At 37.7% G+C, this 24,785-nt stretch overlaps 1 protein-coding gene across 1 annotated transcript; it reads left to right on the top strand.

Moving 5' to 3' along the window:
- The first annotated feature begins 10,252 nt into the window (after positions 1 to 10,252).
- Positions 10,253 to 24,731, top strand: nt5dc2 (5'-nucleotidase domain containing 2). The gene is made up of 14 exons (XM_028452990.1): positions 10,253 to 10,659; positions 14,182 to 14,366; positions 14,455 to 14,529; positions 14,637 to 14,692; positions 15,952 to 16,045; positions 18,048 to 18,176; positions 18,484 to 18,544; positions 18,627 to 18,729; positions 18,818 to 18,919; positions 20,279 to 20,360; positions 20,591 to 20,677; positions 22,103 to 22,243; positions 22,861 to 22,925; positions 23,739 to 24,731. Exons 1-14 carry the CDS (start codon positions 10,332 to 10,334, stop codon positions 23,998 to 24,000), a joined length of 1,770 nt encoding a protein of 589 aa, XP_028308791.1. The 5' UTR covers positions 10,253 to 10,331; the 3' UTR covers positions 24,001 to 24,731.
- Positions 24,732 to 24,785: the final 54 nt, after the last annotated feature.

The raw sequence follows: 24,785 nt of genomic DNA on the forward strand, positions 1-24,785 counted from the left end.
AAATCAGGTTACATATTCATGTGGCAATGATTTGTATACAAAGTATAGAGCCTTTGCAAATTAAGAAAGTATTATCAGCAGACACACTTTCAAAATAAGACAAAAATGGCAGCCACTGGTCATAAACTTTCTTAAGAGATCCTTTCAGTATATATCTATTTTTTTTTTTTCAAATGCATATGACCCATAATCTTTTTCACCCAGTTACCATATGTTAGAGGACGTGGGTCTTTCCATTTATACAATATTAGCCTTCGAGCCAACCATGAACAAACAGCAATCATGCTGATTTGATGCCTGCTTAAGGGAGAATCCACAGAGTGAGACCACCCTGAATAAAGGACGGGCGTACCGCTTTCCCACAAAAAGCCTCAAAGATGGATTGTCAAAATCCCAAAAGCTACGGACAGGTCCACAATGTGTGCAGAAGCGTAGCAGGCGTTGGTTTGCATCGGTTACATGACGGATCCAGGTCCTGCTTGAACTTAGACAGCTTGTCTTTGGACCAGTGCAGACGGTGTACCACTTTAAACTGAACCACAGCACGTCTACGTGAGATTGAAGAAGAATGGATGTTCTGTTTGACCTTCTGCCAAACTGAGTCCGTTACAGATTCATTCAGATCAGTTTTCCATTTAGGCTTAAGTTCATCCAGGCTGGTCTCATGGTATGAAGTGAGCAGAGTATAAATCCTACTTAAGACCTTTTTAGTGTCTGTCCAGCAGTCCAGGAGGTCATCCACCAGTGAACGAGAATTAGACCTAACACAATTCTCAGTTGCAGATAAAAATGCAGCAGCTCAGTGCTCGTCTAAACTGGTCTTGATGGAAACATTCAAACAAGACCAAGACTTTCAAAATGTGGTCTCGACCAAAACCGGTCTCATGTACTACAACACTACCACTACCTCAAGTTTAAACAGTGAGAGCATGCAAACATGGATTAGAATAACTCATTTGAATTTAAACTAGTCTTATATTTTAAAAAAGCAACAAATAATTATCTGTCATAAAAACAACTGGTATTTATTTTTATTAGACGTCAGTAATAAAATCAATATTTCCAAGTCCACCAGGAAATAAAACTGTTGCCTAACCACAAAACAGAGTCCGTTCTGATAAAGCAATTAGTATTAGTACAAAAGACAGACTAACAACAAGCATTCATAGCATAACCTCTTATCTGTTTAACATAGTGAGTCAGGTCCAAAGTTCCTCACACAGATTAAAACATCCTCCGTTTATCTGTTGTTGATTATTGTATTTTCAATTAATTCTCTTAGATTGCTGCAGACTTCCTGAGATCTGCTTCATTCAGGCATGAGACCTCAGATACACTGTTGGTGTTTCTATCTATATGTGACCAGCTGGTCTGGGACATCTGATAAGCACTGGGTCGGCGTATTTATTCAAACAGCATGTTTAAGCAAAAATAATAAGAAGAATTAAGCAGCAAGAGCAGAAACTACAAAGAAAAGTCATGTAAAAAGGGGATTCCACTGCGTGTTTGACTCATTTTAGCATATTGAAGATAAAAGAGGTTGTAGTAGTTTAATTTGGGGTTGGTTTTTTTTTTGCATGTTTGCTTCAAGATATCAAGTCGTGAGGCAATGATGACGTTTGTTTACAAATGTCACAATAGGAAGCACTGTACAGCTCCACATTGGAAACTGGGTCGAAAACGAAGATTGAAACTTGCAACGTCACAAAGAAAGCAGATAACTGTGTCTGCGTGACACCATCAAGCTCTGCTGACGAAAGCAGTTTGTAGAAGGTCACTGGTTTTCCTCCACTTAAGGTAAACAATAGAACAGTACATGGGTTTGGTCCCCACAGGACTACACATTGAAAAAGTATCAGAGTTTCTGCTGGAGGCTTTAGCATATTTATAGAATCACTATCTAAATTCTAAATATTGACTCACCTATTTATCACGTAGGTAAAGAAACAGTTGCGTTATCCAGCAACACTAAAAAAAAAAACACACAAACCCATTGCAAACAATGTTGTGAGCCTTCTTTCTCTCATAGCCAGAAATATGGATCTTGGTTATCATGACTTTTGATTTTTTATTAAGGTTTTTTTTTTACATTTACAGTGGAAAAGTGCAACACATACATTATCCAGTAGTCACTTTGGCAGTGAATCAACACTTCCTTATTGTCTGGTAGTAGAAGTGGTGGTGGCTGCGTCTTCTTCCTTCTGTAATTTGTCCATTTTTCCTATTTGTTATTACATTGAGGCTCTTGTAGTTTCAGTCTGTGTGTAAGTCTCTCCATTGCATACATTCCCTCCACAGTGCCCGCCCACCGCTCCACGGTCGGTGGTGTAGGTTTATGCCCCAGTCTTGTAATTGATTTTTTACTTGCTGATATTAATATTTTAATTAGATACTGATTCTCTTTTTGTATTATATCACCTGTTAAGTGTTCCAACTACAGTACTTTGCAACATTTTGTTGGGTTCTTTCTCTTACTATGGACTTTATATTTTGTTTTATTGTAAATAAAGTTGAGTTGAGTTATTTACGCTCTGCCCAGTAAGGTTTTAGTTTTGGGCATGTCCAAAATATGTGTGTGGTGACGGTCCACATCCATATGTCCACATGATCTCCAGCATGGTTGCTGGATTGAGACCATTCCCCTCCTGATTTTAGGAGTAATGAAATATCGGGTGAAATTTTTCCAGTTGAACTCCCTCCAGGTCCTGGAGCTAGTGGACGTGGACGTCTCACACACGATCAACCATTCCTCTTCAGAAATATGTTCCCCAAGCTCCTTTTCCCATTTCTCTTTGATATAAAAAGAGGAACTATTTCTCGCTGACATCAAACCTTTGTACAGAGCTGAGATCAGTCTGGATTTCTTCCCACTCGTATGCTTTCTGAAATATCAGCCGCTTTTGATTTTTTTTTGAAGAAAAGGTTTTGAAAACTGGATAGTTTCCAGAATTCTACCAATCTTTTTCCCCCTTAAAGGGTGGTCAGCAACAGGCTTTGCTTTGGGCTGTTTGAGGTTTGCAGATCATGTGACAGCAGCCCAATCATAGACTTCCACTGCAGCAACGGTAATTACATGCTGACACTTGCCCTGCTCAGGCAGAAAAACACCATATGTCGACGGAACAGCTGAAAATAGCCTGTGTGATGGTGGGAGTACAACTGATGTCTGCAAATAAAAACACTGCATCCTAGAGGTGGACAAAGTACTTTATTACTTGAGTTAAAGACAAGTACTTCTTGTCAAAAACTGTTATAATGCAAGTAAAAGTAACTGTTACATGTTTATACTACTGTAGTACAACTGAATAACACTGTGGTGTTTTATAAACAATCATAAAATGTAGGTTTGAGTTTAGTAAAACAGCATCAAATCAAACAAATTGTCGTTTTCCACAGAATGAACCAAGAGCTGTTCAATAGGCTCAACATTACACAAATAAAGATAAGAGTGAGTTTACTAACTGCATTCATCAATACAACTGTTTTATTTGTTTATTGGCAAAGAAAGACATTGTTAGCAAAGAGGAAGTTGCTCTGCTAGTTGTTCATTTCTGATTTATTTGTTTATGTGGTAAGTGTAAGCATTGGGAGAAAAGGGAGACCTTTTTATTTGTTCAGAATTGTTGTCTAGAATTTGGTTTCAAACTGTCTTTAGCAATAAACGTTGGCATATCTACCGGTAACTTGTCTCACTGTTTACGTACTTGTTTTGCCAACTAGATTTGGTCAAAAATAAGATGTTCTGAAACCTTTCAACGTTGTCCCAAAAAGGAGGACCAGTTATTTAAGAGCAATTTAATCAAAGGATATTGATTATGTCCGAAAGAAACAAAAAAATAGGAATACTTCACACCAACAACACAAACATATTCAAGTTTTTTTAGAGTAACATTTGAGCACCATGACGTACAGTATACGTAACAAACACTAAAGAACTAATAAAATGCTCATTTTTGTTCAGTGCTTCTTCAGTTTAACCAGACTTTATCTTGCCAGCATTAAATGATACAAATCACAAAAGTTGAACGTGGATGCTCAGGTCGAGTATCTTCGTACTTCTCCGGGTCGATCTCTGCCAAAGCGTTATTAGCCGTGACCTGACTCTCTCTGTTTGGCTCTTGCATTGATGAGCCTGACGTATTAAAGGTTTGGTAGAACTGGGACAACCCGTGAGGATTAACAGAAACTTTTTAGTATCAGAACTAAACACAGAAGAAAACCTGATCTGACAGGACTGAGAAAATTAACAAGAGTATCAATAGAAATTTTGTGGAGTAAAAAAAGACATTTGTAACGTGGATGAGGGGATGTGGAGACTTAAAGGGTTTAATCCACCGATCTGTTGGCTTTATTGGAAATCTGCAGGGGCTCCAAGCCAGGTCAGGGGGTGACTTTGAGGTGCACATAACAAAGCCCTAAAATAAAGTCTTCTGCACAAAGGTCATGTTCTGCTCATTAAAGCCTGTGATCTTATATTTTTTTGTGGGGGATGGGATGACAGGGGCTAAAGTTTAAAACATAATGAAATGCTTTGTGTCTCTTCCCTATATAACAGATCCGTAGAAGCTGTCAGAGAAGGCTGTCTAAGCTGGTTTTTCGGTAAGATGTTGTTGTTTCGACAACCTGTTGTCCCTCTGTGACTTTAGGAACATTGTCATTGTGGTAAGAGGAGATGGGGCCTCTGACCTGGGGGTGTGAACAACAGCTACTGCATGAGAAAATGGCGGGAAAGACCAAAAGGATGTTTTCAAGACTGTGTAACGAATGAAACGTCTGAGAATTCTCCTTTATTCGTTCTCTCACTACCTTGCTGAACCACTAATTAGACACCCTGGTCTTAACAACACCTCCTTCTACGCCCTTTCTTTTCTAACTTTGGCTTTCTGATCTTGGCTGTAAAACCAGGTCTATTCAACACTACGGCTCACTCGTGTTTGTATTCAGTAGTCCTCACAGCAGGCTCTGTGTTCCTTTTGAGCTTGTCAGCTCAGTCCGAGCATGCACACTGTGGGCCTCCCCCCTCTCTGGTAGTGCATTCACTCTGCAGCTTCAAAAACAACTTAGCTTTATAAACAAGAACACCAATGCTTTCACGACTTACCAGTTGGACAATCTTGAGCCGAGCCCGACATGTTCATGATTCTGTAAACACCTTTGACTTGCTTTATTTTTTTTTTTGTAACAAACAGATCAGGTAACGCTCTGCTTTAAAAGCTCAACTTTGTCAGTTAAACCTAATTTAATATGTTAACTTATTTAACTGGTATCGTGTTGTCCCGGTTTAACCTTCCTTTTTCTCTGTAGCTCCTTTTCACTCTGTTTTTTTTTTTTTTTTTTGAAAGGCACTAAAGCAGTGTGGAAAATGAGTCATAAAAAATATCTTGTCCAACTTTTTGGTCAGTTAGGAAAAACCTCTTTGGTAATAAACACTTTTTGGACACACTTTAATTTCAGGTATCAGGGTGTCTATTAAGTTTTTTGTGTGTGTTTCAAACAAATAAAAAAACATAAACAATTTTCAGTTCCCCCCCCCTCCCCCCGTGCAAGCTATTCTATTTAAATACATTTTTAAAGCCTTTACAATGACTAGCTGAGTATTTGTGAAGCTACAAAAGAAAGTGACTCTGAGCATTTGGAATAGTTCTTCATACAATACTATATTTCTCCAACACAAGCGCTATCAAAAAATAGTTTTCTGTCATTTTTCACCCAGTAGATATATGATATCCAGAGTAAAAAAAAACCTTTGCGTAAACATGGACATTCTTACGCTCTTTTGCTTGCATGACTAACGCAAACCTTTCTGTTTTCTTCTAAGACTGCTTTCTTGTTCTCATATGCTCTGGGTCTCCTCAGGCTAAGCAGTAATCCACTCAAAGAAGGCCCTGAATGTATAGGAAAGTCATAACAGACTGTAAACGTGTTTGTGTGAGATTACATCAGGTGATAGTAATCAGCAGCAGGGCTGTCCCTCACCTTTAACCCCTCCTCCCTTTTTTCCTTTTCCGACAATCTTGAAACTATGCTTAAGAAGAATGCACAAAAACACAGCAAAAAAAAAAAAAAAAAAAAAAAAACAGAAGTTGAAACTAGTATTGTTCGTATGCACCATGTATTATCCAGATGGCTTCAGATGAGTGCCATTTCTCCCATTTTCAAGAATGATTGTTGACACACAAAACTCAAAAGTGGGAAGGAAATGTCCCCACTTAACAGAAAGAAAGCAAAGAATAAAAAACGACAGACATCTGCCTTGACCAGTTGACTTTAGTGGAATGCCAAAGAAAAGAACAGGATCTATAGCTGAAATAACAACCCTCATCTTATGGAGGGAGGCGGGTGTTGTCAAGCTGTTGCGCAAAGAAAGCTGCTGAACCTGATCTTGTTTCAATGTTCTCTGGAAAGAACAATCTGTGAAAATGGGAAATGCGGATAGAGAGGATGAAGAAATCCGTGTATCATTCGTTCATTTGTTTTTCATTACGTAACAAAAACATGAAAAACGAAAAAAAAAACACTCATTATTTGATATTTGTTTCCAAAACCAAAATGAAAAAACGTTAAACGCCTTGTTTTTCAAATTCAAGCTCTTTTGCTTCGGTACAGAAAACAAAAAACGGAAAACAAACACCTTTATTAATTTTCTCCATTACTGATTGGCCAAAGTACGTGACCCGGAAGTGAAGCGTTATACACTACGAGATATCTTTAGCTCTGAACCACTCAATAGTCTCTAAATCCTCTGAAATGTCCGTGAGGAGGTTCTGTGCCCAACACCAGCTAAAGCGAAAAGGACAAATTTCGAATGCACAGTTGGAAGCAGCGATCTTGTCATGCCGAACTGCCGTTAGCATAACCGTTAGCGTCGGATGAGAATACACTTCTGGGTCACGTACTTTAGCAAATCGGTAATGGAGAAAACAAATAAAGATGTTCGTTTTCTGTTTTTTGTTTTCTGTACCAAAGCAAAAGAGCTTGACTTTGAAAAACAAGGCATTTTCCGTTTTTTTCATTTTGGTTTTGGAAACAAATATCAAATAATGAGTGTTTTTTTTTTGTTTTTCATGTTTTTGTTACATAATGAAAAACGAATGAAGGAATGATACACGGATTTAAAGAACAACAGCGTGCTCAGCCACATTGGCACTAGCAGATCACTAGATTCACTGCACTCAAATTGAACTAATAACCACTGATTCACCAAAGAACAGAACGACGAAAGCAATTTCACATTGATTCTTACCTTACCTTTGAGATGTTGTACATGCCCTCCGCTCGTGAATCAATAACTCTACCTTTTCTTATTTTATCTTTCACGTGCCTTATCTCTTCTTGTCATAATGGTTTAGTAATGTATGTAGGAGATAAGAAATGTAGGTAAATATGTAGTTAAAAGGATCCTTGAGATAGAAATGCCATGCAAGAGTAGAAAAGGAGCCAGTTTATGGATCCAGTCAATGAAAATATGCAGGCCTTTGGTGGAAGGAGGAGAATCCAGATGAAAGTTGATCTACTGTCAAATATTAAGAAAGAGGAATTTCCTGTGGGCCAAATGTGGCCCGCAATAAGACCAGTTTGGCTCATGGAGCATTTTTGTTCAAATTGAAAATGAGAAAAACCTGAATGATTTGGTAAATCCTAATATATTTCAGTTCTCAGTACCTGTAACTAAACAGTTTTCACCAATAATTTATATTTCTTTGTTTACACTTGGAACCTCTTAGTAAGTCAGTTTTGTGGGAAAAGTATTAAAAATACTGTTTGTGATTAACCATCAAGCTTGTGTAGGGCCTCCCATTTTTCGTGATCTTGTAAAACAGAGAAACCTCGGAACTCACGTTCTGAAACAGAGAAAGCAATCCAATCGTTTTTTCCCCTCTTTCTTTAAAGTTAGTTTCCAATATGACACGGAAATTCCTAACATGCATGTTTTGAGACAATGTCATGCATTTATATGTTATTTTTTGTATAAAACGGGTGACAGAATGTCTATAAAGTGTGACAAACGGACAAATATGTCATATACCGCCAATGATCGTGTTCAAAATCTTGAGCTATATGTAAAATGGTTAGACTAGTGATCACGTTATTCTGATTGTAAATAAATGCAGATCTGAAATGTGTTTTTAATGCGTTGTTATGAACAAACGGTTCAGATTATTATGATTATTATTATGTATTCATAGCTTAAAAAGCACTGGTGCAAAGACAGGTTTAGCTGATGATGTAATAGCTGAACTGGGGATATGTCTTCACAACTGCTGAGGGTGATTCGCCAGGTGGTGTCAATCAAAGGTTTGAAAAATAATGTTTTGGGACCATATCACACATTTTCATGGCATTTTGCCCATTAAACCCTTAGCTGAAGGTCTTGCAGTGTGGCTAACGTGGCTCTTGCAATGTAATCTCACGTGGAAAGATGATGTGATGGAAATGAATAAACCCTGAAACCAAATTTGGGAAATTTTAAAATGGAAAATCAGAGGCCCTAATTTACGGGTGTCCAGTATGGGGATGTAAACAGTGACATTACTAATAGCTTATTTGCTGTATCGTGCATAGATTGATTCTACTGAATGCTGCAGCAGAGTTAAACAAAGCTGGCTCGTTGACGGTGGTAACTTTAGTTGGATTGTGAAAGCTGTGGTTGACGCCATAGATATCATAAAAGAATTGATACAACAAGTCTCTTTGTACGGTGGCTGGGAAATGTCAGGTGAATGCATTTACAGAAACGAACACAAAAGCAAACAGGTCACAACACGAATGCAAACCGGCCACAACGGAAGTGTTTCCGACGGACCGGTATTACAGACGGACCGGTATTATGATATGATAGCCTGATATGAAAAATATAAGAGTATCCTAATCAACTTTCACTTACTTTCATACGCGTTTCGATGTCTTCTTCTTGTTCTTCTCTGTTCTGGTGGGTTAAAAACATCTGCCAGAAACGTGTCTACCTGTAATACCGGTCCGTCGGAAACACTTCCGTTGTGGCCATTTTGCATTTGTGTTCATTTCTTTAAATGCATTCACCTGACACTTCCCGGCCACCGGGTTTCCGCAACAGAAGTTTGTACATTACAATACTATGACTATATTTAGGATAGTTGCTCATTACTTAGTGGAAGTATTTACATTACAGGTCCTTTTACAAAGAAACAGCGAGGGTGACATAATAGATTTGCAAGTTCTCAAGAGGGATTTGCACATGCAACATTTATTGATGTATATTTGTAAAAAGAAATTTTGTACCTATTTTTTTATTTATTGCAAATAAATGTCACATTTACAAAATATTACTAATATAATACACTAATTTGAATTATTACTTGTTTAAACTAAACGTGTGTGTGTGCGTGTGCGTGTGTGTGTGTGTGTGTGTTCGTGTCCATTGCACCTATCTGAAGTCCAATGGGGAAATGAGGAGGTAATCCAAAACAATTGACCAGAAGTGTAATAAAATTATCATCTAGTGCAGTGTTATAACGACACGTCTGACTTTATAACAAACTAACCCTTTGAAAATCGGTATAAAATTGTTATTGTTATTTAAAAAGTACATGCACCACTACTACACAATATTACGTGGAGGTGACAAGATGGCCGCCAGTGCGGACGTGCAACTCCATTGGCCGACAGCGCGGATATACATATATATGTATGTATGTATATATGTATGTATATATATATGTATGTATGTGTATATATGTATGTATATATGTATGTATGTATATATGTATGTATGTGTATATATATATATAAATATATATATACATATACATATACATATACATACATACATACATATATATATGTATGTCTAAGCATAGACCTATATCAATGCGACCCGATGCGACCTTGTTATGTGCCACAATGTAGGGGCGTGGCTTCTGGCAGATTGAGGAGGGGGAGGAAGTAGAGCTGTTGAGGGCGGGACATCGAGACCTTTCTCAGAATCTGCTTTAAGGAAAAAACACACAAATCCACATTTGTACAAGGACACTGGGAATAGGCTTTCATAACCTTCCATTTTGTTTTAACCAAATAGCACATATTATGACTTTCTTATTAATTTCCATTGTACATGCATTGCCTTTAATGGGAACGTTGCCCAAAGCAACATGGCAGCCACGTAGGCACGTCGCTTTGCGGGCTGCTTCTGATCATAACATACATCCATGGTTGTGATTGGCTGGCCTGCAACTTTAAATGGCGTGGCTTGTGTTGTGTGGGCGTGGCCTGATTTCTCCTGCCCTGGGTTTGTTTTGAGCCCAAAGTGTGCAGATGCAGCGAAGTGCCAGGCGTGTTTACAGAAGGTGGTCAACATGGCTCTGAAGACCGTGGGTACATGTTTGTCACGTACACTTTGGGCCGGAAGCAGCAGCACCCCGAGAACCAACGGGCTCTGCAGCTCAAGCAGCCTGCGCGGAGAAACGAAGCAAGGCCCCGAAAGCCCCAAACTGCAAAGTTCTGCTAAGAAGGAAGAGGAGCCTCCATTTAAAGGGACCTCAGCGGACAAGAAGCGACCCAAGGAGCCGACTGCAGCCCCCGGGGCGAGCGTCCGGAGCCGCTCCTACACCTCCACCGCGGTTCCCATTGACCAGAAGTCTTACCTGTGGAGCCGTTACAATGACATGAAGCGGCTGGTTCACGGTAAACACAGTCTTTGTCTTCATTTTACCCCATGTTTATCAATCAGCTTCTCACCGATACATCAGCGCTGTTTATCCTTTTGACACCGAGACATTCTGTCCGATCAGGGATTGAGTTCATCCTCTTTCCCTGCAGACAGATGGTTCACTGGTGCTGCTGCTCAGGCCGTGTGTAAGTTTAAATTTAACTAAAATTTAGATGTGAAAGCTTTAAATGCACCACCTTTAAAGACGTGTTAACATCTGGAGCAGAAATTCAACACATCTTTAGAGTCTGTGACGTATAATAATGACAGTTTACATTAGAGCTATCGATTTAGATTTCCCAAATCGATTTGATCCTCGATTAAACTCGATTCCGTCACAGTACTAGTTTTAGAAGACATTCTCACAGAACTAATGTTGTAAACAGTAGAAACTATACTCAAACTTATTGCAGTATTACAGACATTCATTTTTACGTTAAGAATTTAACCCACAGCACTACATAATACACAGTTAAAAAAAAAAAAAATACTTGTATGTATATAAAAAAGTATTGGATGAATTGATATTAGGACATTGAAAGGAAAATCAATTTAAATCAATTAATTTATTATTTTTTGTAACCTAGCCCGTTCTTTTAGCTGTGCAAATATATACATAAAGAATTAAAGTTCACAAATTATAAGCTGCACCACATTTCTTCTAAAAATCAATCAAACACGTGGAATGATTTTAAGACACAAGTGGAACAACAGAGCAAAATAGCATGTTTGAAAGTGGAGGACAACTGTAGTTCATCATCATGAATCATTAATGGTGTTATTGCTCGTGCACCTTTGACTTTGTAGTAATATTCCTCCATTACTGCACATTTTCTCCTTACAGTGCCTTGGAGCCAGCACAGACCAATAAGGACAGGAGGTGCCCAGAAAAGCATTATTTTCTATGATTTTCATCTAATTTCTTAGCTTTAAAAGCTTATTTCACATGTAAAGAAATGTTAGTACAAGGTATTTTCAGTTTTTTTTAAAAAAGGGGGAAAGTTAAGCTTTTCACCCTCACACAGATCATGCATCTGTCTCTGGGTCAGAATCCTGTCCTTTGTCAGTTCACAGTCTTATTGGAACCACTGATGCGATTGCTAGCCAATCTGCTACAAAGTCCATGTCCAAGTGGTAGATCTTTCTACGAAAGTAAAATACCTAGTAGAAATCATAAAAAAATGAAAATAAATTATCGATAGATAGGTAGGTAGATAGATAAATAGATGGATTAACTTTATTGATTCGTTGGGAAGGATCCCACAGGGAAATTAGGGTTTCCAGTGGCATTTAAAAAAGCAGCAAACAGGGTAGATAGAAAATAAAAATATAGAGAATATACAGCAATAAATAAGGTGCTTGGTGTGTTGCATGTTGGTGGCTACTACTGACTCCAGTTACCGCTCATTCGCTGTCTCCCCCTTCCTCCCCCCAGTGTGAGGAGTTGTACAGTTTGGTGGCGTGGGGTGAGGGACAAAGGAGTCTGTTAGTCCTGCATTGGTCCTGTCAAATAGATGCATTCTGGCTTTCCAAAAGTGACTGAAAGAAAGAGACCATGATTGTGTAGTTTGTCCCAAACTGTTATAAAACCGGTTAACCACACTGTACACCGTAATGCAGATTCAGATTGTATTACTCAAAAATCCTCTGGCAAATCATAAAGGCGGTGCCTGTCACTCGTCATACCACCCCCCCTCCACCTACCAACAAATCAAAATGGAGTAATCTCAAGTCTGTTTCATTTACAAAAGCATCCCATTTCATTTTGGAATAATCACGGTAAAAAAAGAAGAAAATTGTTTGAGAACTTTGGTTCATACGGGAAGCCGGAGCATTCAGCCTTGAGGGGAAAGTTTTTAGTTTGCACTGTTGTTTATTTGTTCTGGAGCCCTGCCTTCCTGTGGGTCTGCTGTGTAGAGAAGGAAGGAGGGAGGGAAGAAGCAGCAACACAGTCCTAAGTTGAAATTGGCGTTTCCAATAATGTGCTCTTAAGGACAAACTCGAGCTGTTTGTTTTGTACTGTTATTTCAACATTTTCCCAGCCTCAGACTTTGATTTGATTTCAATTTCAATCATGTTTACTCACTGAAGAATAGATGTGTCCAGACTTATCAGCAGATGTGTTTTCACAGCTCTATTTTACTCTTTTAAGCCATTTAGTGTCTTTTAGAATTCAATACAAGTCACGCAACTTCCCATTTGTTTCACGTTCACCATTTATAATCAACACATCATAAAAATAGGCAAGTAATCACAAGTGTGATTCAATAATGATCCTGTTGTAGGTCACAGTGTCACAGTCAACTCCAGTTGACTCATAGCAAAGAGCTGTTTACAACCCTGAGGCCCCCCGAGCCACGTACAGGATCATTCACAGAGACGAATAACTATAGGCACGGCACGCACACACACTCACTCCAATGGTCAACACACACCACAGTAGCACATTAGCTGGTTTCAACATGACTTGACTAGATTAACCAAAGCTGTTATTAATTTGCAGCCATTAGAAATAGAATCCTTGTATAAAGCTGCTGATAAAGAACAAGTCGTTGCTTAAACAACAACATTTATGTAGTTTTAGATCGAAAAAAATCTAAAGATTAAAAAAAAAAGAAGCTTTACTTGTATTCTGCAAGTAAACTGTTCAAATGTTTGTTATTTGATTTAATTTGTATTCTCTAACATGAGCACAAACTGCAGTGTATTTACCACAATGATAAATTATTAATAATAATATTTACAAAATCCAACAAACCAAAAAGATAATAAATGGTTACAAGATCCTGCACATGAAGCCAGTACTTGTTCAAATGTTTGTTGTGTCGTAAGTGATTTGCCGAGACAAAAGTAGTTTGTTTTTTTTGACTCCCTAAAACTTTCCACTGCTGTAGGTTTGCATTAACACTAGTCACGCACCATCTCCGCTGTAGTTCTACAGATGTAATCTTTGGACATGTGACTGTTCGTGGGAAGCGTGGTTCTTTCAGCAGTTGACATGCTGTTGGAGGACTGGCCTGAAGGTCAATGCGTGAATAAATGTGCGTTTCCCAGATCCTGTGAACTTGTCTGAGGTGTTCGACTAGTGAACAGGTTGTGTAATCTGTGCATTTAGCTACCGGTGAGACTCCTTAAATAACAGAGGGCTTATCTGGTATATTGTTGTGCTTCTTTTCAGGTTTAAAGTTACAAACAACACACCCTGGTTAGATTTGAGATAGAGGAATTTACCCTCCCAGTAATATAAGTTGTAAAACTCCTGGTAAAAGTGCCAACCACGTAAGACACAACTTCATTCCTCTCAGTGGAAGGTCAAAAGTAGCTGGTTGAAAAAAGGGGATGTTGCAGTTTTTTTTTTTTTGTACTGGAAACACGAGTTGCTTGTTCTCAGTTGACTTTGTGAAATGCCCAGTCATTGTTTGTGATCCCTATGAATGATTAGTCACACTTCATCTTCTACCAAAATCCAACTGTGATTTCTTTCCCTTCTGGACCAGAACTGATCCCACCCGGTGCATGTAAAAGCCTCAACTCTTCGGCCATCTACGCCAACAATGAGGTCAACCTGGCCGAAGTGGATATCTACGGCTTTGACTACGACTACACTCTGGCTCTCTACTCAAATACACTTAATAAAATGATCTTTGATAAAGCAAAAACCTTTCTAATCGAACACTTTAAGGTATATCAATGTGGGTGCAGTACTTGTCTTGAATTCATAGCATTCCTAGTTTTAAACACAAGTTAACTTTTCTTATCCTGCTTTACAGTATCCTGAGGGTATCGCTAAATATGACTACATCCCAAACTTTGCTGTACGGGGTCTTCACTATGACATCCAAAAGGTGGTTTTTTTTAAGACATATTTATACATTTCTACAGTTTTAAAATGAATATTATCTTTTTATCTGTGGCTAACAGTCATAAACCATTTATTTTCCTATTTATTTAGGGTCTTCTGATGAAGGTTGATGCCTTCCATTACATTCAGCCTGGAACTGTGTATCGGTAAGAGGATCATGCTGTACAAATTCTGTACTAACTTACTGCCCTTTTCCCATACATATATATATATATATATATATATATATATATATATATATTTAGAGAAAAAGTGAGCTGTTGCATTACTATGATTGTTATTATTTAAAACAATTTTCCCATGTTTTTTTTTGTAAAATCATGTTATTGGTTGGTATACTTGTTGGTATACTGTTCTTTAAAGGCTGCTGGAGACAAATAAAGACATAGTGTAGTAAATGGTTGAAATTATAGTTTAAAAGTTTTCGGAAAGGTTTAGTGCATTGCATTTTGGAAGGTGGAGTCCTGTACGTAGACCGATTCTTAGAAGTGTTTTTACTTGATCTAGTTTGTTCCTGGTATTCCTCGTGATATCATCTCACTCCACAGGACATCCAATTTCATCCTTTTGCCGCAACTTAAAGTCTATTAAAACATCAGAAAGTAGTTGGGAAGTCACTTTGGCAGAGTTTTTGGGAGCACATCCAAGAACTCATGTTAAGAATGAAGTAAAAACACTTGTATGCATCCGTCAATGGAACTCCACATTCTACAATGCAATGTGTGAAACTTGACAACCATTTTTTCAAACAAATGATCTTTGATTTGTTGATTTATTAGGCCTAAACTATGTCTTTATCTAATTCAAAAGACTTTCTATTAAGATATTGTAGCTTTAAGTTCCATCCTTTTTGATCAACAGGCAAATAATGTGTTTACAGACCACTGATAAGCCCATTAAGTCAACCTAATTTACTGGTTAATGCAGTGTGTGCAACAGTGCCTCTGTTGTTAGTTACTGTAGGTATTAAAGAATTAATGTAGTTCTGATATGATGAAACTTGAGAACAGGCATACTCCATGTATGACACCTAGACCAGTTGGGCTTGAACGGACAATCTCTGTGCAGCGAGGGAGGGAGGAAGGGACCCTAATATTGAGGCCCCTTAGGGTTCAAGACAGAATTATAAATCTATTAAAAATAAAAAATTAAAGGGTCTCTTGGGTGGGAAATATCTAGATTTATTTTGGTACTTTTAGGTTTTAAGGATGATTGTTTTGGTACCATCATGTCAGTCTTATTCTGGGTCATTTTTTTACTGAGGTAAATGTTTCTAACCAACAATCGTAACAGCTGTTTCTTAAGCTTATTTTATGCCATGTTTGTTTTGTCGTGTCTGTTTATTGGACAAAAAGAAAACAAAGTTTTTGAGCTGATGTTCAGAAATGTGGTTTGATGTTTCCAGCGGCCTGAGCCCAGTGCCGGATGAGGAGGTTCTTGAGCTTCATGGAGGGACTTACCACATCCCTCTGACGGAGGACAGCGGCTTCTATGGGAAGGTGAGGAGGAATGTTTTTAACACATAAATGTGTAGCAATACCTTTGTGTACGACTATGGATGTGTCGCATTTCAATAGAGCGCACAGTGCACACCACAGTGTCCTTCATGGAAGTAGAATGGAGCTAACAATGAGTAAACGTTTAATCTACCATAATGTATGGAAGATCTATGTTTGTATTGATTTGTGTTTTATAAATATATTGTTGTGGCAAGATAGGAATTTATGAAATGAGAAGTTTTTGCACACCAACTTCCCCTATTGTTGAGTCATCATTGATTATGTTCACCATTGTGTTTTTGGTCGCTACTCTGATGTGTGGAAGTTAGAAATATAAACATAAAGATATTATTGACAACATTCATATATGGATCCTTTATCTATTTGAAGAAGAAAAAAAATGATAATGAAATCTGTGAAGCAGAAAAAATAATGGTAACACTTGAAGTTTTACACATAAAGGCTGACATTACGCTGTCATTATTAAGAGATGACACTTGTCTTTAGCATGAATAAGGCGTCATGAAGGTTGTCAATAAGTGTTGTTTGTTCCCCCCACTTGATCTCTCCACCTAACTCAAAAAATGCCAGCATAGCTCCAAAGGTGTCATAATTTAGTGAACAACACTTAATGACAGCTTAATAACAGCCATATGTATAAAACATCAAGTGAAGTGTTACCAAAATAATTTCTATTTTTCCATTTTCAAAAATAATCGTAAACTGAATATTTCTTTAAACGGTAATTCTAAATGACTGTTTTTCTGTCAGAATGACCCATCTTGGAAGCTGCTCTTGTTACATTCAATCACTAATGATAACAGGGTTTCCGTGGGGTCTTAAAAAGTATGAAAAGTTAATAAATCAATTGTGGGAAAATGAAGGCCCTTAAAAAGTATTAAAAAGTCTTAATCGCAATTTTATGAAGTATTACATTTTATTGGTATTCAAGCTTTGACTCGGTTGCATAATCGGAGCGAGATTGTCTCGGGACTGCGCAAGTAGGGTGCAACGTTATATGATAGCGGATGTTCTGGCGCTAAAACAGACGAGAAGAAAACAAAAACATATTTATGTTTGAAACGCGTTACATAGATACATTTGACTTGAATGCCAGTGTATTTCAAGAACAAACAAAATAAATTCAAGGCACAATGTCATAAATCAACAGACTTCACAGGAGTGTGTTGCAAAACTGAATGTGATGCAGCTTGTCTCTCTCAGTATGGATGGTCAAAAATGTTAATTTGCCAAATTTGTCAAAGAGCTGATGGACACAGAGAAGCTGATGGAAAGCAAATCACACAATCTCAGGCACATGTCTTGTTGTAATAAGTTTTTGTTTTCTGCCAGTTGGCCTTGAATAACTGCTGTTGCTTGTTGTGACCTGAGGGGAATGTCTATAAACCTGCCTTTAGTTTAATTTATTCTTTCAAGTTTTTATTCCTTCTCAGCTCACATAATTTCTGTTAAGTTGTAGTTAAATAATAACTACAACTGTTAAAGATGTGTTGCTAACAACAGCTTAAAGTGGCAACGAGGTCTTAAATTTCTTTGAAAGTTTTTTTTATAAAGTCTTTAAAGGTATTGAAATTAACCTCAGGATTCCTGCATATACCCTGGATAAACAGCTATTCTGTTGGTTAAATCTGGCAGGTGGTAAATGTGACGTGTTCCCATTGGTGGTGTATGGCGTTTGCTGTTTTGAAGCAGCTGCACATACTACTCTCTCGTCAAGCCTTTCAACCGGCAGCATCAAGTACACACTTGATGCCTCCTGATCTTCAGTGAAGCAGTCTGATCCTGAATAACTTGTCTGTCGCACTGATTTTACTCTGAGGGTAGCTGCTCGCTAATTAGACACTTCCAATGGAAATTAAGACATTCAAACTGCTCCCCAAAAATGTCAACTAAATTAGGTTTCCTGGGAAGGAAACAAGCATTCCTAGAAATAAAAAAAGGTTGATGAATCTTTTTGATATTGTGGGGTTTTTTTCCACAGGGGCCAAAGGTGAAGCAGTTCATGGACATTTTCTCTATTCCAGAGATGACCCTCCTGGCTGTAGCAAATGACTTTTTCATCACTAATGATATCGAATATGATCCCGTTCATCTATTCAAAGACATCTCAGTAAGTTTACCTGCGTACTCTCTGTACTCAATATTGCTCAGTGTCTCCCGCTGTGTTGGACTGTTGTTATGGGCCTCAAGTTAAGGCTAAGGAATTTGCTGAGCTTGGAAAAACTCCCTTGACTTTTGAAAAGAACAAAAGTTGCTTTTCCTCTTGAGTGTTATGTTGCCACAGATCTCAGTAATAGGGCGTGGCTGAGCTTAGTTGGCAAGTTCATCAAAAGGACTGAAAGAGAAGCTTCTCAGTCATCCAGGTCAAGGTAACATATATTCATATATATATTTTTTTTTTATATTTGTTCCCTTAGGAAGCCATTGGAATGGTTCATCTCAAAGGTTTTATGTACAAATGGGTCATGCAGGATCTTGGTAAGAGTTTTATCCAAGTTTCTCCAGTTTTTCTGCAAACCTTGCTTGCACGGTTTACATCAGAGCTTTGCTTTATTTTCAGATAAGTTGATTCAACGAGGAGAGGAAACAGATGCTGTGTTGCACCGACTGGTCAGCAACGGGAAGAAACTGTTTCTCATCACCAACAGTCCCTTTAGCTTTGTGTATGTGTTACCATTGAGCCCACCAGTGGTTCAGCCTGACTGGACTCATTTATTTCAATGTTTCACTCCGATGTCTTGCGTCGTGCAGGGACAAAGGAATGAAGCACATGGTGGGAAAAAACTGGAGAGAGTTCTTTGATGTTGTCATTGTGCAAGCAGACAAACCTCACTTCTTCACTGATTGTATCAAGTGAGTGTCTCTGCAGGTCATAACACACTGATGGAAAGAAAGTATATTTGTTCACAACTGACAAACTAACCTACTGTCACTCTATTAACGTAGCTGCCACTGTACCAGAGGTGAAGGTAACGGATTACTCACGTTACTGTAACTGAGTTGCTTTTATGGGTACTTGTACTATTTTTAGGATATTTCTAAATCAGTAATTTTACTTGTACTTAAGTACATTTTAGAGGAAGTGAAGTAATTTGTTACAATTTTACACAACTGTTACAGAATAAATTATAATTTTTGATTTTCATTTATGAAGGCACATTGAACATAATCCATATGTTCTTAGTCGTGCTATTTCTGATCAACGCCTCAGTTACTTTCATCGGTTCAGGTTGGGGGTTCTACCTATTATGTTGATACCCACATGGCACTGTTTTAGAGTTCATATATTTAGCTATACTAAGAGCCTGATAATTGTTTTGCTAGCACTTTACTTGAAGTTTTATACATAAGGCTGACATTACGCTGTCATTATTATGACATGACACCTGTCATTAGCACGAATAAGGTGTCATGAAGGCTGTCATTAAGTGTTGTTCATTACCATAACCCTACCTAACCCCACTAGATCCCTCCACCTAACCCAAAAATGCCAACATAGCTCCAAAGGTGTCATAATTTAGCAAGCGACATTTAATGACAGCCTTCATGACACCTTATTCATGCTAATGACGGATATTGACAGCTTAATGTCAGCCTTATGCATAAAACTTCAAGTAAAGTGTTACCATTTTTTTTTTTTATTGTGAATTGATTTAATTGGTATTTTTTTATTTTAAAAAGAATTGTACATTTTTACAAACCTTTTATTTTATTCTGATGCTTCTGTAGAAAATAAATTAAGCTCCAATAGTGTAAAATTTCCAACTCTTCCTTTTTAAGTTTATACACAAAGATGTTTACTGTATGCAAGGGAACGTGGCAAGATTTATTACTAAAATTAAAAGTGGGGGGTGAAAATATCTACCAACTTTTACTTTCAGTACTATTTAAATTAGCTACTTTTTACTAGGAATGTCCCGATACAACTTTTCACTTCTGATATGATACCGATATTGAAGCCTTGCGTGTCGGCCGATACCGATATTGGTTTGATACAATATCAGCAAGAATCACAGATACTTCTATTACTTATTTTGTTGTGCGGAATGTTAGAAAAGGCTTGATCAAGTGATGCTACTCAAACAGAGAACAATAGTCAGCAACAATAGTTACTTTGTTGGAGTGTGAACCACAGTCACCTATGGATAGAAGTGCTGGAGCGGAAAATTATATTATATTATTATTACATCCTCTGGAATGTTTCTTCTGCAGACCTTTCCGACGCTTGGATGATAATGGAGACCTTCGATGGGAGAAGATAAAGAGTTTAGACAAAGGGCAGATCTACAAACAGGTCCGTATTTCTTTCTTTTTTACTATGGACCATATATATTGTTAAGCGCGCTGAGATGACTTTGTTGTAATTTATGCTATATGAATAAAGTTGAGTTGAGTAATGAAAACTGTGGTCCAACCTACATGTATCTACTTCATTTCTGTCTTTCTCACACAGTTGCAGATCTAAATGCTTTTGTGCTTGTTGATGGATTAAACTGATTGACGTGTGTTCCCTTTCGTGTTCAGGGAAACCTGTTCGACTTTCTCAGACTGACAGGCTGGCGAGGATCCAAAGTGCTGTATTTTGGAGATCATCTTTATAGCGACCTTGCAGTATGTATCTTAGTCACTGTGTGGGGTATTTTCTCTTCTTTAGTCCTGCCTTATTGTTTTGTTTGATTTATGTGATGTGGTCAGTGTACAAATAAACTGAGTGGCAATATTGGTATATATTCTTCAAACTGGGACAGACTTGAAGATTCTCGCAATGCTACAAGCCCTGTCTGCTCATCAGCAAACATTTTTAATCCCTTATGAAGGTGTGACCTGGAAACCAGATGATGGGACATGTTTGCCTTCTGTTTTTAAGTAACTCGTATTACCGCATGCCGTGAAAGCACACAAACCAACCAGCAATTTTCATTTTTTCATTTTATTGAGATCCCCATTAGCTTCTGAAATCTCAGTCGCTATTCTTCATGGGGTCTTATCAAATTCATTACATGCATTTGATATTTTTTTCTTTTACACACACACACACACACACACACACACACACACACACACACACACACACACACACACACACACACACACACACGTGGAAGCTCAATGTGAAACAATTCCATTGCAAATGTTTTTTCTTTCTTTTTTTCCCTTTTTTTCTCCTTCATTTATTGCATAACTCAATTCTTAATATTATTTGTTGCGATCCCAGATGTACAGTAAGTGCATATGTATTTCTATGTTCATATTGAAGTCATGATTCAAAATATATATATGATATTAATAACAACAAAAGGGAGGGGCTCCGTCTCCTCAGCTCCTCTTTCATTGTTTCCAATAAAATAATAAAACCAGTGTTTATTGAGTGAAAAGGAACAACTTTAATTTCATTTGAAAACTTTTGTTTGTTGTTCTCCAGCAACAACAACACAGGCAATGTAGGATACTGTCCTTTGCATTTGATTGGTCCTACATGTCGGTAGCACAGCCCTCATGTTACTGTTTTGCCTAGTAGTTACGTGATAGTGAGAATCTAAAAAAAATAAGAAAAAACACAATTTACTGTAAATTACTAGACTTGTTGAACATGTGGTAACTTGGTCCTTATTTATTTATTTAAGCTTGACATTTGAATTACCCAGATAATAATGTGGTTTTAGAAGTCCAAAGAAGAGATGATAACTCTGACAACCAAGCTGCAGGATTCATCATCACATCATTACAGCAACATAATATAAGGAGATATTATATTTTACGACCTCCCCTCAGGGATGGGTAAAATTGCAGAGGACAAATTTATATGTGTGTAACAACATATACTGTATACCAATAAAGGCTTAAAGCCCAATTTAATTTAATTGGGCTCCAATGATTAGTAATTTAAAATAAAAAGTATTAATCACAGCAAGCAACCCCAACATTTGGTAAAGAAAGAAATATTTTCTTTCCCAGATTTTTCCTTCCCATGAAAGCTAGTAAAAGAAAGTTTGTGCCCGTCTACTAAAACATTTCACTACCTTTGTTTTCCCGCAGGACTTGATGTTACGTCACGGCTGGAGAACAGCAGCCATCGTTCCAGAGCTGGAGCAGGAAACCAAAGTGGTGAGCACCTACCGCTACGCTCTGAGCCTCACGTGGCTGCAGGCCTTGACCGGCCTGATGGAGCAGCTGCAGGTGAGTTTTTATTGTTTCGAAATAGGGGTGGAACGAAATACCAAATACTCACGATATGATGAAAAATGGAAAAAGATTACCAATGAAGATCTGTGTAATAATAATCTTTTGTGGATAGAAAACAATCTTACTGCAAGAGTTAGAGTATAAAAAATGTATTATTATTTATTAAATAAAGTTTTAAAAGCTTTTATGTACTGCAGCGTGTAAGCTGCTACGGCAAGTGAGAGGGTCAAATATCATTGTGTCTCTTCCACTTGGTTATTTTTGTGCATCTTTGAATTTTAATTTGCATTGTTTTTTTGTGAATTTTCATGCTAGGATGTTTTGTTACACCCCTTGTTTGGTGTCATTTTGTGTAAAAATGACCTCCAGGTCAAAAACGAGCCTGTTTTTCCTGCTGCTTGGGAATTTTAATGACGCCTGTTTGAAAGAGACAACATGAGACCATTCCGTGAACATCATATTCTGATATACGTATATCTATCTATCTATAAAGCAAGGAACCTCTGTGTGTGTGTGTTTGTTCTTCAAATACCAAGCGTAATATTTTTTTTTATTTATTGATTTTATTTCTTGTTAATAATGTTTAATCACGTTAATATTTACTACTTTAGATACACAGAGACCAGGAGTCAAAAGAGGTTTTCCGGGAATGGCAAGAGGAACGAGAGGAGCTCAGGTGAGTTGGAGTGTTTGGGCCAGGGTTGGGGTCAATTACATTTTTCAGTTACAATTACATTTTCAATTACCCATGTTTTCCAGCTACAATTAAATTCCATTTTTTTTTTATCCTCGGAAAGTCAATTACAATTATTTTCTCAATTACTAATGTTCAACTACAATTTACACTAAAAGCTAATATCTATCATCTAATTTCTTTCTTGCATATTGGTTGCCTTGTTCGGCTTCCTAATCAATGAAAATATAGGTTTTAAGACTTTTTTTTTCTTGAATAAAATTTTGATGATGTTTGCTTTACTGTGTTACAAATACAGAGGAGCCAGGATCAGTGACAAGTTGTGCCAGCTCTGATGCTGTTTGTTTGTAGTGCATTTTATTCTAAATAGATTTATATTTGACAAAGTGAAAGCATAGACTACAGTTTTTCATCAATTACTAGACATTTCAGTTGATCCCATTTAAATTCCAGGCAACCCCACATGGGGTCACGACCCCAAGGTTGAAAAACACTGACTGAGTGCCTCCAGAAGAGATTTATTTCTATAGTTTTTATCAGTTCCTGTCATCTCCCGGGTGGGACCGAGACTGACCATTGGAATTTCCTTTCATGTTCTAATCAAGATTATTTCCATTATTATTATGATTATTGTTGTAAACTAAAAAATAAACAATATAAAAACCCATATTTTTCATGCTCACATTTATTTTTTTTCACTCTTTCACTCAAGTACTCCCTGCCATTGCGTATCTCCATTTGAGAAACCCTGCTTTACAGTGTTATAACTTACATTGTTACTGTTTTGTGTCACAGGGCAATGATAAAGAACTTCTTCAACCCTCAGTTTGGCAGCATCTTCCGAACGTGTCACAACCCCACCTACTTTTCTCGACGTCTCTCTCGTTTCTCTGATATCTACATGGCATCGCTGAGCTGCCTTTTGAATTATGACCCCACCTACAATTTCTTCCCCCGTCGCACCCCTCTGCAACACGAAGCCCCGCTGTGGATGGACCAGCTTTGCACGGGCTGCGTGAAGACGTCCTACATGGAGGAGATGTCTCACATCAGATAAGTATTAAAGGACTCCACGTTTCAGAGCCTCACAAACACATCGGAACTGCTGGATGTTTTTAGTTGAGGGTTTGTTTTCTTTTTGAAGTTTAATGTAATCTTTACAACAGGGTAAAAGTTTGACACTTCTGTGAGTTCACTAGAGGGCGCTGTAGGAAAGCTTCTGTCAAACAGTTCTATGGACTTGTGATGCCATTGTACAATCTAAACAAAAAAACAACAACAAAAAAAAAACAACCGTACTTTAATGTTTTATGTTTACTAAGCTGAAAACCGCACAAAAAACTAAGCCTGTTTTAAATGATTTTATGTTTGTATTGACATTACCATCTTACTTACTTGCACATGTCTCAGCAGATTTATGTGGTTAGGTCACATGTTACATTGAGGTCAACAATGAACCATGTTAAGGTAACCTGCATTTAAGCTATGCTTTAACTGAATAATGTGGGTTGTGTCTAGAGCAGGTCAATATTGGACAAATGTGGAGTTTTTTCTCTTATTGGCTGTTTGGTTGCCTACATTTAGAAGGAGAAAGATGGTGAATGGTGGAGATGTATTTGAGAGAAGGCAGTTGATTGGCCAGAAAGCTGTGGACTACTTGTCTTGGTTCAACCTTCACTGTGTTGCCATAAAAACTGTGCTCAGTTGTAATGTGATGTGCTTTTGTGTTCTGTAAGAAGTGTATGTTGTATTTTAATCATCACTAATAAACAGACTTGATCAACCATCTTTTTTTGTCTTTTGCCATTTATTTTTCTTAATGGACAGTGTTTTCATTTGTAC

The sequence above is a fragment of the Gouania willdenowi genome, chromosome 7 (assembly GCF_900634775.1).
Source record: "Gouania willdenowi chromosome 7, fGouWil2.1, whole genome shotgun sequence".
Classification (NCBI taxonomy): Eukaryota; Metazoa; Chordata; class Actinopteri; order Blenniiformes; family Gobiesocidae; genus Gouania; species Gouania willdenowi.